Here is a 15,990-nt window from a genome sequence, read left to right as displayed (position 1 = left end):
GCATCTCCCCCAATGCATCCACCTTGCAGCACGCACACAGTGACGCAGCTACACTGCAGCGCACTCGTCCTCCAGCGCGTCTAACCGCGGGGGCATCCGCCTCGTGATCTGTCTCCAAACACACGTGTGTCCGTACAGGCACACATCTAAGCCACCCTCAACGCCCAGCCTCCTTCCACACGGCCTCCCCTGGCCTCCCTGCAGAAGCCTCCGCACAGACACCCACCCTGCTCTCGGCCCGGGAGTTAGCACACTGCGAGTGAAATGATAGCTTTTGACACGAGGGCCAAGATTTTACCTTCAAAAATTTATCCTTTAACATTTTCTAGAATTAGTTGGTTTTTGGTTTTTGTTTCAAAAGCCTCATGCTGCCTTCAGGGAAAATGTCCAAACTCCTCCCAGTGACACACCCCCACCCCACCCCACCCCCACCTCCCCCTCCATCCCACCAGGCTCCGCCTTTCCTGCAGGCCCTGCACTGCCTTCTTCCCTGTCTGGAGCACCCTGGCGCGTGCACTGTTTGTGTTTCCTGGCCCCCCTACCAGCCCTAGCAGAAGCCCACAGACTGGGGGGCTTAAAACGACAGAGATGTATTCTCTCACAGTCTGGAAGGCAGATTTCCAAAATCAAGGTGGGGGCAGGGCCACCCTCTCTCCGGAGGCTATAGCTGAGGTTCCTTCCTCACCTCTTCCAGCTTCTGATGAGCCCAGATGTTCCTTGACTTACAGACACATCACCCCAATCTCTGCCTCTGTCATCACCTGGCGTTCTTCCTGTGTCTTCTGTGTCTGTGTCCAAATTTCCCTCTTTTAATAAGGACTTGACTGCAACTAGTCACATCTGCAAAGACCTGACTTCCAAATGAGGTCGCCTTCACAGGGACTGGGGGTCAGGACTTCAACATGTCTTTCTAGGGACACAATTCACCCCACAGCAATCATTAATGAAGAAACCAGTAACATTTTACAACCCAGATCAAAGAAGAATCCAAACCACAGACACATCCACGGGCAACCCAGAATCCTGAAATGAATTTGTAAGTACAAGCAAGACCGGTCAGTACCCAAAGGGCAATCATCAATTGCTTTCCACTGGACAAAATTAATTTGCATTTCTATGAACAAGAATTGTTTGCATTACTATCCATTTTCTGCCATTGTAGAGCTATAAAACAGTTCAAAGATAATGAAAGACAAAAAATCTGGAAGAGTGAGCCAACAGGACACCCAATACATTTTTTGACATTTCAAAGTCTTTTGCAATTTATCCTGACAAAATTTCAAACACACACAAAAATAGAGAGAAGAACACCAGTACCGCCCATGTGGGCATTGCCAAACTCTAAGATCAGCTCCGGCCACCTTTGTTTCGTCTATTCTACACCCACATCCGCAAGATCATCTTGACGCAAATCCCAAACACGATCACATCATTTCATTCATGAGTATTTCCATGAGCAGTCTGCAAAGGCTTTCAGAGAGAGACAGGACATGATCCTACTGACTTTTAGAAAAATCACTCTCATTGCCAAGTAGAGAAGGGACTAAAGGAAGAGACTAGGAGGAGGCAGGAGGGAGAACTCCACCACACCACACACACACGCACACGTGCGTGCACACAAAACATGCAGTGTGTGCACGTGTGTGGATACACTGCACATGCGCGCGTGCACACAGGTCCACACGCAGGCATGCACACAGCACGTGCACGCACACCACAGGTGCCTCTGCATACTTGCGTGCCCACCACACGAGCCCCCCTTCTTGGATGACACCTTCACACAGAAATATCAGGTCCCCAGAGCCCCTCAAGCTATGCAGGCCTGAGCCCTGCGGCTGCCCTCAGCTCCTGCCTCATCTGTCTAACCTCTTGGCTCCAAGCAGCCTCCGGGTACCCAGACTTCTCTCCAGCCTCCAAAGACTCCCGGCTCCTCTCCTCTGCTATCTGGAAATGTAGGATTTGACCACACAGCGTTGCCCTCCAAGCTCCCCGCTGCCCCTGCGCAGCTGAGCAGGAAGCCAACTGAGGCTTCAGGCAGGGACCGAGTCCAGGACCCCCCCAGGGGCCCAGGTTAGTTTAGACACTTGAGACCCATTAAGCCCCTCCCCACAGACCTCTGCACCTCCCCCATCACCATGTCAGCTGGCAGCTGAGAGTCCGGCCTAGGTCTCCCAGCAGCAGGGCTCCCCTTCTTCCTGCCCTCAGGACTGCCGGCACCCACAACTGCCCTCCAAGCCACACCCCCACGTTCAGCCAGTCCGTCCCCAGGCCCTGCCTGCCAGGGCTCTCCTCCCCACCAGGCTGGCGTCTTAGCAGCTCCATTTCCCACCAGCCACCTACTGCCAGCCTCGACCCTTCCGTCCACCTTCTGTCCAGCAGCCATTGAAACGCAATGTGACCGTGTCACTGCTCTGCCTAAAACCCTCTTTGGCCCCAGGTCTCCTCCCAGTGCAGCCCTGCCTGCCCTGCCGCCTCACCCCTCCCCAACTCCAGCCACGCACCCCAGCCTCTCCCGCTCCCCCTCATGCTCCTCCATCCCTCCCTGAACCCTAGGAGCACAGCTCAGAGGCCACCTCTCAGGGCTGGCCCGTCCAGACAAGCCTCTAGCATGACGAAGACCAACTCCAGATGGGGCTTCCCTGAATCCCTGGGTCATGCCCCTCAACAGGAGCGCACACCTGGGTTGAATGAAGCCCCGCCACCAAGCCTGGGGTTCCACCATGGGGCCTTCGTTGGGTGTGTCCAGGCTAGACTTTGGGAAGGGCGGTGAGGCTCCTGGGCTAGGCCACAGGACATCCCCCTGGGTCACCCCCCAGGCCATCGGTCCCAAATCCTCGGCAGCAGTGCTCAGAATTGGCCACTGGGGGTCAGGGTTGAGCTGCACGATGCGAACCCGGCTCCGCTGGAAATGGAGAGACCCCACCCACCCACCCAGCCCTGGGGAAAATGGCTACCCCTGCGTGGTCAGGCAGAGCTGATCCGGGAGGGCCTCTTGGAAGAGGGGGGCTTCGAGGTGCTTCCCTCACGACAGCGCTCCACACCTCGGGCGAGCGGCTGGCCACCAGGTTTCCCAGCTCCCTGCACACGCTGGTGACCCCCTCACACGGCCTCCTGTCCCACTCACAGCTGACATGAGGCCAGAGTTCACTCCAAGCCCCCATCTAGCTGCCGGAGCCCAAGGCTGAAACCCCGGACCAGGCCCAGAGCAGCACGGGCAGGTGGGACCGGGGCGGGGCTCCTTCCAGCATCAAAGGCACTGAGTGGGGCAGAGCCCTTGCCCGCATCATCTCAACTTAACCTCTCCACACTGTGAGGCCGGAGAAGTATGATCCCCACTGGACAGGTGAGGAAATGGAGGCTCAGAGGTGTTGAGTACCTCCCCCTGGGTACTCAACAGCAAGGACAGAGCTGGCCCTAGACCTGCACTCCCGACCGTCGCCTGGAGGTGTGGACAGACCTCAGGGGAGACCTGTCTCCACAGCACGAGTGCCAGCTCTGCTCAAGCCCACACTCCTCCACCCTGGGAAGGAAGCCGGGCCTCGGAGTCTCCAGCCGCTCTAGCATCTGCCAGGCTCCTGAGAGCACCACGGGGCCAGCCCCTGGGCGTGCGCCCATGGACACTGCTGACGGTGGCAGCTCCCTCGGGAGATACACCTGCCTGTTGCTCAAGGGTGGCACCTGCCAGGGGACCCCCCACCAGAGCCTCCTGCTCTCGCCTGTGAAGTGGGGCCAGAGCAGCCCTGCCTCCTGGGTCACCATGGGATGGAGAGGGCACGGATGTCAGGGCTCCGCCAGTGCCTGGCGCACAGCAGGCATTTAAACCAGAGGAGACAGACCAAGGGGATCAGCAGAGGGGCCTCGGGCCTGGGTGGCGACGGGGGGACAGGGGCTGTCTTCTGGCCAAGCCCAGGCCTGGCCACGCCAGGCAGCCTCCCCTGGGGGCAGCATCCTCTCACGTCCCCCCCGACAGGCCCCCCGGGTAAGTGGTTTGTCCAGGACCAAGGGGTTTCCTGGAATGTGGACGTTCAGGCCTGAAACGTGGACAGTCACAGGTAAACGGGGGGGGGGCCGGCCACCCGCCATCCCAAAACGGGGACATTGGCGGTGACAGGGTCACGGGCAGAGAGGCCCTCGAGAGGACACAAAGTGGACACCGGGAAATGTCCCTGAACGAGACCTGTTGGGACGGGGTTGCCATGGTGACAGGAGCACCCACACATGGGCAGGGGCGGGTGGGAACTGGCCCTGCTGCTGACTCAGCAGGGCTGGGTGGGGGGCCCACAGCCTCCTCCGGAGCCGGCAGTGCCTGGAGCACCAAGAAGAGGCCCGGGAAGGAAAGACACCCAGGTCCTGGGCTCCAGGCGCAGTTCTGAGGACACAGCGGCCACACTCCGGGCCTCAGTCCAGCAAGGACATAGAGAAGAAGCCCCTGAAGTACCTGCAGGGCCTCTGGGCACAAGAAGGTGGCCCTGACCGGGGCAAGACGCCACCACGCAGCCGGGTCCCGGCTGACACCGCCACACGTCAACCAGCTCCTCCGTGCCCAGGCTGGGCTGGGCTCTGCTCTGCTCCAAGGTGGAGCCGTGAACTCCATGCCCACAGCCCCTGCGGACCCTGATCTCCCCTCAGGGGCCCTCCCAGACCACGTTGGCCCCTCCCAAGACACCCTCACCCAGCCCAGCCTCTGACCTCCTCTCTACCACTGCCAAGTCCACCACCACGGCACGAAGGAGCTGTCTGCACAGGCAACGTCCCCACGCACACGTGCTGCCTTCCCACCCTCCCGAGTTCCCGGCTGATGCCAACGGAAGCTAAAATTGTGGTGGGCGAGGTGAGGGGAGCTGCCCTGTCTGGATTCAAACCTCTGTCCTCCCCCAGCGCCAAAAAAACCGGTGCCCAGGGCCTCTGCTGCTGGACTCTCCCCACAGATGCTGTAGGACCCAGCAGCCAGACCAACTCGGTCAGCGGGGCTGTCCCTCCCTCCCCACTGCGACCCACAATTTGGAGCCAGATGGGGGCTGAGGTCCCAGGCAAGAAAATCTGAGCTCCGCCCAGGCCCCAGGCCCCACCTGGGCCCTGACACCAGCCCAGAGTCGCCCTCGCGACCTCCACGCCCACAGCTGCGGGAGGCCTGCTGTGCAAGCTCCAGACATTGAAAACCGGCTCCTGCCAGGTCTTCCTCTCCTGCTGGAAGCTCCCACCACCTGCCATCCCTGAGGACGGAGGAAGGGAGCCTCCCTAGAGCCCAGGGCTGAGCGCACCGTGGTGGTGACAGGGTGGTCCCAGACCCCAACCCAGGGCTCTGTGGAGGGTCGGGCAGAAAGGAGAGATGTGTGTCCCACGGGACACATGACCAAAAGGGCCAGGACAAAGGGCTTCTAGACCTGAGTCATCACTCACAGTTCCAGCCAGCTCAGACCCTCAGCCAGAAGCCCCTCCCCCACCCCAAGCCGATGGCTCTAGGCTGGGTAGAGCCGCAGTCCTCAGCTGGGCCGGTGGGTCCAGCCCCCTCTCCTGACCGCTGCCAGGGTGACAACAGAATGGTCCTCCCACGAGCCCTGGAAAGAGGCTCCCCACCCCGGGCCGGGCACGCAGAGAGGCAACACTGTCTGTTATGTGGCCCAGCAGAGCTCATGCGAGCACAGGACCAAGGGCAGGGGGGGCGTCCAGGGCAGCCCCACCCTGAGGAGACCCGGGTCCCCGAGCTGCGGGTGCCTCCCTCTGGTCCTGGAGACACCCCTCCTTCAGGTACTCGCTTGTGCAGCCAACGCCCAGCCCTGCTCAGAGCCCAGGATGCCACCTCCCCGGGCCCCCTGCCCGGCCGAGCCCTGCCCCCTCCCCGGCACTGCCCCCCGTACCGTCTCCCCAGCCCTAGGCGTGGCCCCTCGCAGACCTCACGTGCTGATCGTCACTCCTGCCACAGAAGCCCTCCCAGCATCGGGTCCTGCAGGGCCCTCAGAGCCCTGCGGACACCAGGCCTCCCCAGGGGTCGCCCACAGCAGGACCCCAGAGGCCACGGAGAAGGCCTGGCGGTGGACAGTGCCCTGGCAGGGGCCCCTCCCGGGGTTCTGAGCCTTGTGGGAGAGCCTCGGGCGCGCAGACGAGACACAGCAGGGCGGCGGGGTGCTGCCCCGTGCAGACCTGAGGGGGCCCAGAGGTGCGTTAACAAGCCACGTGTGCACGTGTCAGCCTGAGGGGGAGCACGCTGAAACACACACGTGTTCACCACACGTGTGCATCAAGCATGTGACCACGGGGCTCCCGGCCTGCCCTGGCCACCTCCCCCATCACAGATCCCCCAGCGAGTGACGGCCCCTCACCTGAGCCCAGCCTTCCCCTGCGGAGGCCCAGTCTCTCAGTGACCGGGCTGGGCAGCGCCCACTCCAACCCAAGTGGATCTAAAGGCAGCAGACAGGACACCACCGTGCGCAATCTGGAACGAACCGGGAGGTTCATGTGAACTTCGGGGAGGGAGGGCGGAGCACCAGGACCTGCGGGGGGCGGGCGGGGAGGGGGGGGCATTGCGTGCTGTCCTCGGCTTCTGCCGCAGGCTCAGGCCAGGCTGCACCCTCTGAGCTTGGGGTTGGTGCCAGGCAGGGGGTAAGGGGCAGGGAACAAGCAAGACCAGAGGCCCCTGGCCCAGCAGGACCCATCACCCTGGCCCTACCAGCTGCCGGCTTGGTCTGTCCTCCTCGTCCCACGGACAGAGAGCTTGGTCCAAGGTCAGCGCATCTGGCCTCTGGAGCATCCCAGACCCACTGGGCCCAGAAAGCAGCTGAGCTGTGTGGCCATGAGGCCACGTGGAGGGACAAGCACTGCCCCCCTCCAGGGTCATGGGGAGGCCTGGTCTTCTGTCTGACTCAGGATTCCGCAGGAGTTGACTCGAGCATGAACCAGCCTTGCCTGCCCACCAACCTTCAGTAAGAATTCACGGACAGGGACTTCCCTGGTGGCGCAGTGGTTAAGAATCTGCCTGCCAATGCCTGCCAATGCAGGGCACACGGGTTCCAGCCCTGGTCCGGGAAGATCCCACATGCCACGGAGCAACTAAGCCCCTGCGCCACAACTACTGAGCCTGCGCTCTAGAGCCTGTGCTCCGCGCAACGAGAGAAGCCACCGCAATGAGAAGCCTGCGCACAGCAACGAAGAGTAGCCCCCGCTCGCCGCAACTAGAGAAAGTGCGTGCGCAGCAACAAAGACCCAACGCAGCCAAAAATTAATTAATTAATTAATTTTAAAGAAAAAAGAGAATTCATGGACAGACCCGGAAGCCAGGCTCACGGATGCTTCCTTCCTGGGTCCATCTCTGAGCGCTCTGCCGCCCGCATACACACTCCCGCCACCCACGTGCTTGTCCAAGGGCCCAGTCGCACCTGTGACCCCCTCCCGCCCGAGACACGGAGGCACCTGCTCCCTCCCTCCCACTCCTGCCTGCGCTCTGAGTGACCGGGGGACCAGTCCACAGACACTCCGTGGGCACTAAGCCCTCCCAGGAGACAGGCCCCAAGCTCGCGCAGGGCAGGGCGCCCCCGGGCCCAGTAGGCCTGATCGTGGTGGCTGGCGTCTGGGCAGGCAGGAGGGGACAGGGCCTTACCGCCCCCGCCCCTCCTCTTGCTAGGGAGGGGAGAGGGAACCCTCCGGTAACCGACTTAACAACCCCCCAGGCTGAGAAGGGCTGGTGCCCAGGGGAGCCGAGCCTCCTCCGTGCTTCCTGCTTCTCAGCCTGGGGGGGGAGGCGTGTGGGCAGGGCAGGCCAGGGGGCCTCAGGGCACCCAGCCTCCAGCCCAGGCTGCCCCTCAAAGCCCCACATCCCAAAGGCCTCGGACGGGTTTGGACTCTGCACTCCATCCTGACCTCCAACCTTCCCGCCCCTCCCAACCCCCAGGCCAGGGCTCCTGCCAAGGCGCCCTGCTCCCCGCACCCCACACCCCTCGGACCCTCTTGGCCTAAGGACCTGGCCGACCCATCCTCCCCTCCTCAAAACCCTCAGGAAGGCCAGAGCCCGTGTCCCTAGAAGGGCGGACCAAGCTCCTCCCTCTCCCGTGGCCCGTGCGCCACACACACCTGCCAGGCCTCTCCTGTCTCCTTGGTTTCAGCACGAGCATCACCTTCTCTACAGGACCACCCTGTTGATGGACAGGTGTCTCTCTGCTTTCTTCCTCCAAGAGCCCCTGCCCTCCAGCTAAACCTTGCGATGCACTTGGCACTTCCAGATGTTGTTTCCTGCCTCCCCCAGTAGAGGGGCGGCCCTAGGAAAGCAGGAGTTTCCCCCTCTTTGTTCACTGCTCTTTTCCTAGATGAATACTTGCAGAGCAGACAAATGACTCTGGGCCCAGGGCTGGGATATTTCGGAGCTGGCTGAGCAGGAGCCCCTGTGGGACCCCAGTCTGGCTGCCCCAGGCCTCTCCCACCGGCCCTGAGCCCAGGGTCTCCCTCCTGGCCTGGCCCAAGGAGATCAGGAACCGTCAAGAACCCCCAAGCCATGACCTGCCCCTGGGGACGGCTCAGTGCCACTGGTGCTGAAGGAGAGAGAGGCAGCTGGGCGCCGGGTGGCAGGGCCAGGGGTCCGAATGGCTAGGTTTGAAACGGGCCCTCTCAGTTTTGCACAGTTCTCTCTCTGCTTCCCTGGAATGCGCTCTGAATCACCTGTCCCTTCTCGGTGAGCTAAGCCTCCCAGCCACCTACTTGGAGTCAGCACTTACCGTTCAGGGCTATCTTCTGAGCCCTCAGTAGGAGAGCAAGAGAGGGGACGGGCCTGGGGCCAAAGCACACACAGAGGCACGCAGGGGCGCACACATCCGCCCGCGCCTGCGCGTGTGTATGCGTGTCTGCGTAAGTGCGTGCGTCTGCCGCGTGCATCTGTGTGATGTGTGCACGTGTGTGTGAGACGACCATCAGGTTCAGGTGGAAGGTGGTTGCCACACCAGGTGAATCACACACAGCTGTGAAAGCCGCTCGACTGAGCTTGCCCGTGACTCGACGCTGTCTCTGGTCTCCGGGCCCACCAGCCACACTGGGCTGGGTCAGGGCGGCTGCACCCCGCTCCCTTCTCCCTCCTCCCTGCACAGGGGTGGGGAGGGAGGCTCACCGCCAGGACCTGCTTCCCCTCCCCCCCCACCCAACAGCAAGCAGCTGCACAGAGCGCGCACACGCACTCACACACTCACACACTCACACTCACACCGCGCAGACTCCCACGGGCTCCCATTGCGCAGGCCCCAGCCCCCAGCCCCCGGAGACCAGGCAGAGGCCTCGCCCCTCCCCTGCGGCCCCCACCTCTCTCTCCACAGCCCGAAAGCCCTCACAGGCTGGTTGGAAACAGCCGATTCATTTCTGAAAATGGAACTCATCTCCCCAGGATGACAAGCACACAATGCCCCACCCACGTGCAGACAAAGCCCCCTGCTGCCCCGAGGGCCAGAGAGCAGAGGCTGAGGCGCCCCCCACCGCTGGGCCGGCGTGAGGGGCACCTGGGGGGGTCACCACACCTGCAGGCCTGGTGCCCCCTCCTCAGCCCCCCCAACCCCTGCTGCCCCGGGGCCCCCATCCTCTCAGCTTCCACCCCCAGCCCCCTCAGACGTGACGGGCCGGGTGGGGAGCCAGCAGCCCCCAGGACAGACTCAGGAGAGCAGAGAGCAGGCTGAGAGGGGCTCGGAGCCCCAGACGCTGGCAGACACTGGTGGGGTGAGCAGGGGCCCCAGACTCACGGTTAGCCTCAGAGGAAGCCAGGGCCATGCTGGGAAACCGCCGGGAAGGTTCTTGTAGCTCTGGCACTGCCTGCTCCTCCCAGGGCTTGAGGGGAGACCTGCCTAGAGCAGCCCGGCCCTGGGCAAGTCTGGGGTGGCATTTGGCATCCTGCTGAGCTGGGGCAAGAGCAGGAGGGGCAGGAGGGTGAAGAGCCCCCGTCACAGGCCCACGCTCGGGGGGCACCAGTCGGCCATGTGCTGGCTGGCAGGCAGACAGAGCCCCGGGCCCCCCCAAGACACTCAGGAAATAGGGACCCCCAGCACCCATCCCACGGGACACCCACAACCAGGCCCAGAGAGGTGAGCCCTGCCCCACCCCCAGGACAGCCGTTGAGCGACAGGAGGCCTGGGCCACTCCCTACAGGCCCAGCACCGGGGCAGTGGTCAGCCATTCACCCCCCAGGCCAGCCCGCACGCCGGCTCACACATAGGCCACATGGTCAAGGGGAACGGGCGGCCCATACGCCAGGCCTGAGCCTCTCTCCGTCCTGTCTCTGGTGTCCAGGAGCTGTGACCTGACCCAGCACCCCTCCCCACACACGAACCCCCCCCAAATCACGAAAGTCAGCCCCAGATGCAGGGGCCTCTCCTCACGCTCACCCATCCCCTGGCCTCGGTGGGTCTCAGGCTGGGGCACCAATGACCAGTCCAGAACTTGCCACCCAGACCAGAGGGCAGCTCCCTCCCTCCCAGGCCCAGCTGGTCACCTTCTCTCTGCTTCTCAAAGAGAATCTCCTCGTCCAAAGCTGTGAAGCTCGTGTAGCCCACGTGGGACCGTGAGTATCCCGAGGAAAGTTCTAGCCCCGGTGCCCCGTCCCCACCTCACACCAGAAACAAAAGCCTGTGTGTAGAGGCCGCTTGGAAGCACGGGGTTCTTGGGGGACCGGGGGAGTAGGGGTCCCACCTGGGGGCAGCCCACTGGACGAAGGCTCGGCCCTGCTGGACAGCTGGAGCCCCTGGCCAAGGCTCGCAGCCCTCGGTCTCCCAGAGCCTGCAGCGCCCGCAGCCCAGGGCTCCGCGACAGCCGGGGGACCCCCACCCCCCCGCCTCCTGGCACGTAGCAGCGCTGCCACGAGGCTGGAGACTCTTCAGGAAGCCAGCTCCCTCCGAGGCTGCCAGCGAGCAGGTCCTAAAAGCCCCCCAGGTGGTTAAGGACGGACTGGGACGCTGGCAGGGGGCCCATCGGTGGGGGCCACACCTCCCCCCTCCACCCCTGAGGCCGCCTGAGCTGGCCACCACCACATGTCACCCAGGCCACCAACTTCTGGCCATGTGTCTCCAGACAGGTCAGTGAGGAAAAGTGCTGGTGGTCACACACAGAGGGTCTGCAGCTTGACTGGGAGGGCACCGATCCAGGACGCCCGATTCGAAGGGGGCCAGGAATATGATGGGAGGTGCATTTTCGAAGGGACTGTCTCGACTTATGTAGCTTGTGCTTTGGGGTGTGGCCGGGACAGGGGCTGAGGTCGGGGTTGGGGGGCAGATCCAAGCCCTCCCTTCCCAGAAGGGTGGTTGGCAGTTGCTCTCTGCAAGAGGAGGGGCCCTTGGGGGAGGAACCCAACCAGCCGAAAGTGCTGCCCAGAAGGAGGTGCCCACGCACTCTGCCAGGCTGTCTCTTGCCACTGGAAAGGGGTGGATGGACAGAGACGCCATGAATCCTTGACCCCGGCAAAGTGGCCACGGCTTCTGCCAGAGAACGTGAGGCAGCTACCATTCTAAGCTGACAGCCAGATCCCAGAGTTTCTGGTTGTTTCTTTCTCAGAATCCAGCCCAAGGAGGCCCCTGCCCAGATTCCCAGCTCAGAAGCACCTCCCACCTGCCCAGGGCACAAACCATTATCGGTCCTGCCTCACGATGGAGGCCACGGGGCCGGAGGGCCTGGACAGCCGAGGCTCCCCCTTGCCAGGCACAACGGGCGCCGGCCTCTCTTGGGACAACAGCACCAGACACAGCGTCGCGTTCCCTGAGCCGCTGCCGGCTCTCCACGAGCTCCTGTCAGTGGTGTACTCTGTCATCTGCGCCGTGGGGCTAACGGGCAACGCGGCCGTCATCTGTGTGATCCCCGAGCGCCCAAGATGAAGACGGTGACCCACGCGGTCATCCTGAACCTGGCCACCGCCGACGGACTCTTCACACTGGTGCTGCCCACCAACATCGCCGAGCACGTGCTGCAGCGCCGGCCCTTTGGGGAGCTGCTCTGCAAGCTGGTGCTGGCCATCGACCACTGCAACATCTTCTCCAGCGTCTGCTTCCTGGCCGCCGCGAGCACGGACCGCTACCTGGTGGTGCTGGCCACGGCGCGGTCCCGCCGCATGCCCTGGAACACTGTCCGCGGGGCTAAGATCGCCAGCCTGTGCATCTGGCTGGCTGTCACTGTCGCAGTGCTGCCCTTCTTCACCTTCGCCGGAGTCTACAGCCATGAGCTGCAGGTCACAAGCTGCGGGCTGAGCTTCCCACGGCCTGAGTGGGCCTGGTTCCCGGCGAGCCGCATCTACACGCTGGTGCTGGGCTTCGCGGTGCCCATGTGCACCCTCCGTGTTCTCTACGCGGACCTGCCGCGGAGGCTGCAGGCCCTGCGGCTCCACTCCGGAGCCAAGGCTCTGGGCAAGGCCAAGCGGAAGGTGAGTCTCCAGGTCCTGGCTGTGCTGGCCGTGGGCCTGCTCTGCTGGACGCCCTTCCACCGGGCCTGTCGTGGCCCTGACCACAGACCTGCCCCAGACGCCACTGGTCACCATCATCTCCTATGTCGTCACCAGCCTCAGCTACACCAGCTCCTGCCTCAACCCCTTCCTCTAGGCCTTCCTGGACCACAGCTTGTGGAAGAGCCCCCGCCCCACGTTCCGGTGCCCCGGGGCGTGAGCGCCCCTCCCTCGCGGCCCGCGCAACCGTAGAAAAGCTCTGTTCCTTTAGAGCAACACCCCACCTGTTCACATCCCATCACTATTTTCTCCAGACAGAAAGAGAAGGACCCACGAAGGCTGGCCACCGAGCCCACAGAGGTGGCCATGGACCCACCCCTGTCTCTGCCTCCTAGACAGCCCTTGGGTGGCCAGCTGCAGGGATTCAAGTCCTGGCACAAAAGACATCCTGGGGGGCACCTGGGGCAGCAAAGCCAGGTGTTGCTGTAAAAGCCGAAGGCGCACATCAAAGGAGGCCATGAAGCACACTCTCACAGCCTGAAACTCAGGTGACATTTCACCAGGAGGCCTGTGCCCATGTCCCCTCCTGCCTCCCTCAGCAGGGCTCAGCCTCCCTTGAGCACCCATGCCCCTTGTGCCTTCACGCCAATGCCTGTGGTCCCCCCCATGTCCTTCTGCCAGGACCTCTGGACCCCCACCGTCTAGAGGGGGCACCTGTCACTTAGACAGGCTGGCACCTGGACCCCTTCCTCCCTGAGGTGTGGCCTGCGGCCGAGACTCAGCCAGCAGGGGCTCCACACTGAGCCTGGGGGTGGGGTGGGGACACCAAGGGGCTGGCTGCTCAGAGACCATTTCTGCCACTGGTGGGGGGTCAGAGGACAAGTCCCTGAAGACCGCTTTGGTGGGCCTCGGCCAGGCTCCGCACTCTTGGCCCCATGGCTCCCAGCTGCTTCCAGGCCTGGAGCTCCAGCCCTGCCGTTCCGTAAGTCACCTGCCTGGCACCCAACAACCCTTCGAAGCTTATGGGGCCCCAGGTCGGTTTTAGTGCTGTGACACGGCTCTGGCCAGTCTGTCCAGCTGGCAAGCAGGACACACCTTTCGCCACGCGGTGAGGTGGCCCCCAGGCTGCATGGCCGCCTCCCCGCCACCCAGTCACGTGGACGAGCTCGGGCCCACACCCCTCTCCCCGTCCCTCTCTCAGCCTGAAACAACTCAGAGGCTACCTGCGTCCTGTTATCTTTCCGACCACATGGTATTAGTAAGCCATTACTGTACAAAAAATTCCCCCAAATTAGCAGCTCAGAACAACATTTACTAGTTCACAACTCTTGTGGGTCAGGAACCTTCCAGCAGCTCTCAGCTGGCTCCAGCTCAGGGTCTCTCACGACATTTCAGGCAGGACTTCAGCCGCGGCCCCAGTCACCCGAAGGTCGCACTGGGGCTGGAGGCGGCCCCCTCCCGTGGCCGCGGGCAGGAGGCCTCGGTTCCTGGCCCTGCGGGGCGTCCACAGGCTGCTTGGGCATCCTCCAGGGGTGGCAGCGAGCCCCCAGGGCAGCGTCCGAGAGAGAGCCAGGCGGAAACCTCCACACCTTTAAGGCCTATCTGGGAAGCCATTCTGCTACTTTCTATTCCTTAGAAGTGAGTCCCCAAGTCCCACCCACACTCAGGGGCTGTGGCTACTTCTCAAAGCGCCACTAGCGCCCAGCCTCTCCCACGAAGAACTAGCTGTTCCCGATCTGCTCTCTCACTGCGTTGCAGTCACACCTCTCCAAGCAGCAGCCGTGATTACCTCGTCAGCGCTCATCCTGCGCCCTGCGAGCTCCTCGAGAGGAGAAGCTGCGGCTCCCACACCCCAGCTAAGACCCCAGCTGGGCCGAGGCGAGGCGCGAATGCGCGTGGCGTGAACGCAGAGCAGCAGGGGCGGGCGGAGCTGTGTCAGCCAGAAGCCCACGGGAACGCCGAGCCGAGCAAGGGTCTCCCACCCCGTGCCCAGCAGAACATCTCCCTAGCACAGGAGGTGCCAACCAAGCCTCCTCAGCGGGCCCCACACTCTTTGTTCCCTGGGGCGGCCCCCGCCCCACACCCAGCCCAGCAACGGGGGCCACCGTCTGGCACTGGGAACTCCGTGGTGGGGACCGGGGAGAAGCAGCCCCAGCCAGGCGGTCCACATCCGATGGGAGGGAGGGTCTTCACGCAGGGCCCGCGAGACACCAAGGCGGGGGGGAGCCGTGGGCCAGCCAAGGTTGGGGGGAGAGGAGAGCCCTCACCGGGATCCCGGCCGGGGAAAATGCCGCCCCCTCCACCGTGACTCCGGAGACGGACTGGCGAGCGCGGAGGGAGTGTCCCCGTGCTCTGGGCTCCTTTCCCAGAGAGAACTGGCCCTCTCCTTCCGCTCCCCAAATCCCCTCGCCGCGGCCCGGACCCCGGCCCGGCACCACCGGGCGCGGCCCCTGGGCGCAGTCTCCCGCGGGCCACAGCGCCCCTGGTGGGCAAAGTCCAGAGCGCCTGGTGAGCCCGCAGCTTCCCCGGTCCAGCCGATCCGCTGACCCCTCGCCCACCCGGCCTTCCCCCACTACCCCGTGAGGAAGGTTCGGCGTCCCTTCTGCGCAGGCGGGGAAACCAAGCCTCAGGGAAGCCGGGAGACTTGACCGAGCCCAGCTGGTGGGGGTTGGGCGGGGGCGGGGATTGGGGCGAGGAGAGGGGCAGGGGGCGGAGGTGGGGATGCAGGCTGGAGGCCGGGTCGGGGCGGTGGGGCGTGGAGGCGGGGGCGGGGCTGGAGGCAGGGGGCGGGGTCGGAGGTGGGAACCGAGGTGAGGTCTGGGTGCAGGTGGGGAGGACGAGCCAGCCGTGGTCCCGCTTCCGAGGTCCCGCGGGCTGCCGGCCGAGCCCTCAGCCCTGCCTGGACGGGGACGAGGGCAGACGCTCGCTGCGGGGTCGGCCTGGTCGGCAGCCCGGAGCCCACCCTGAGCCGCCTCCTCCACCAGGACCTCGCTGCCTCCTGAGCGCCCCCCATGCTAACTGCCACTGACTGTCTTGCGCAGGGCGTTCCCAAATGGCCAGAAGACCAGCAGGACATCTGTGCCCTGGAAGGGCAGTGTCAGCAGCACCTAAGTGTCTGCCAGGGCCACATTAAAGATGTAAATGTTGGTAGCTGTCTTCATCTTGGTGTGTCTGCAGAGAGGACGGGGAGGAAGAAGGCTTCATTTGGCCACCTTGGCGGACCTGGCAGCAAAGGGCAAGGGGCCCTTCTTCTTGGCCATCACAGGGGGAACCCTAAACTTTCCCTTGATGCTAATTTTTTGTGTTAACAGCAATTTGCTTGTCATTAAAACTTATATAAACCCGGAGATTGGCCCCTCTGCCTGTGCCCAAGCACTGCGACCGAGCTGGCCCTGGATGCCCTGGAGAAGCCCCTCTCTCTGACAGGGTTGTCTGCCCGACAGTCAGCCTGGGTAGAACCGGGCCCACGCAGGAGCCAGGAGGATATCAGAATCTCAGGGCTGCCAAAGGAAGCAGTTCTGTCCATCTGTCATCAAAGTCCCTTGGATCCGCCCGAGGAACGAGAAAGGAGCTAGAGTGGGGGGAGGTGGTCTGCTAAGACTAGA

The 15,990-nt window shown here is 63.4% G+C and overlaps 1 protein-coding gene across 1 annotated transcript; it reads left to right on the top strand.

The window, feature by feature from the left end:
• The first annotated feature begins 11,600 nt into the window (after positions 1–11,600).
• On the top strand, positions 11,601–12,605 carry NPBWR2 (neuropeptides B and W receptor 2). Its single transcript, XM_007198526.2, is given in 3 exon segments — positions 11,601–11,805; positions 11,808–12,432; positions 12,434–12,605. Coding segments are annotated over 3 exon segments (1,002 nt in total).
• Positions 12,606–15,990: the final 3,385 nt, after the last annotated feature.

This window comes from Balaenoptera acutorostrata, chromosome 15 (genome assembly GCF_949987535.1).
Source record: "Balaenoptera acutorostrata chromosome 15, mBalAcu1.1, whole genome shotgun sequence".
Taxonomy (NCBI): domain Eukaryota; kingdom Metazoa; phylum Chordata; class Mammalia; order Artiodactyla; family Balaenopteridae; genus Balaenoptera; species Balaenoptera acutorostrata.
The sequence above is the reverse complement of the archived record's forward strand: the minus strand, read 5'-3'. Positions and strand labels throughout refer to the sequence as shown.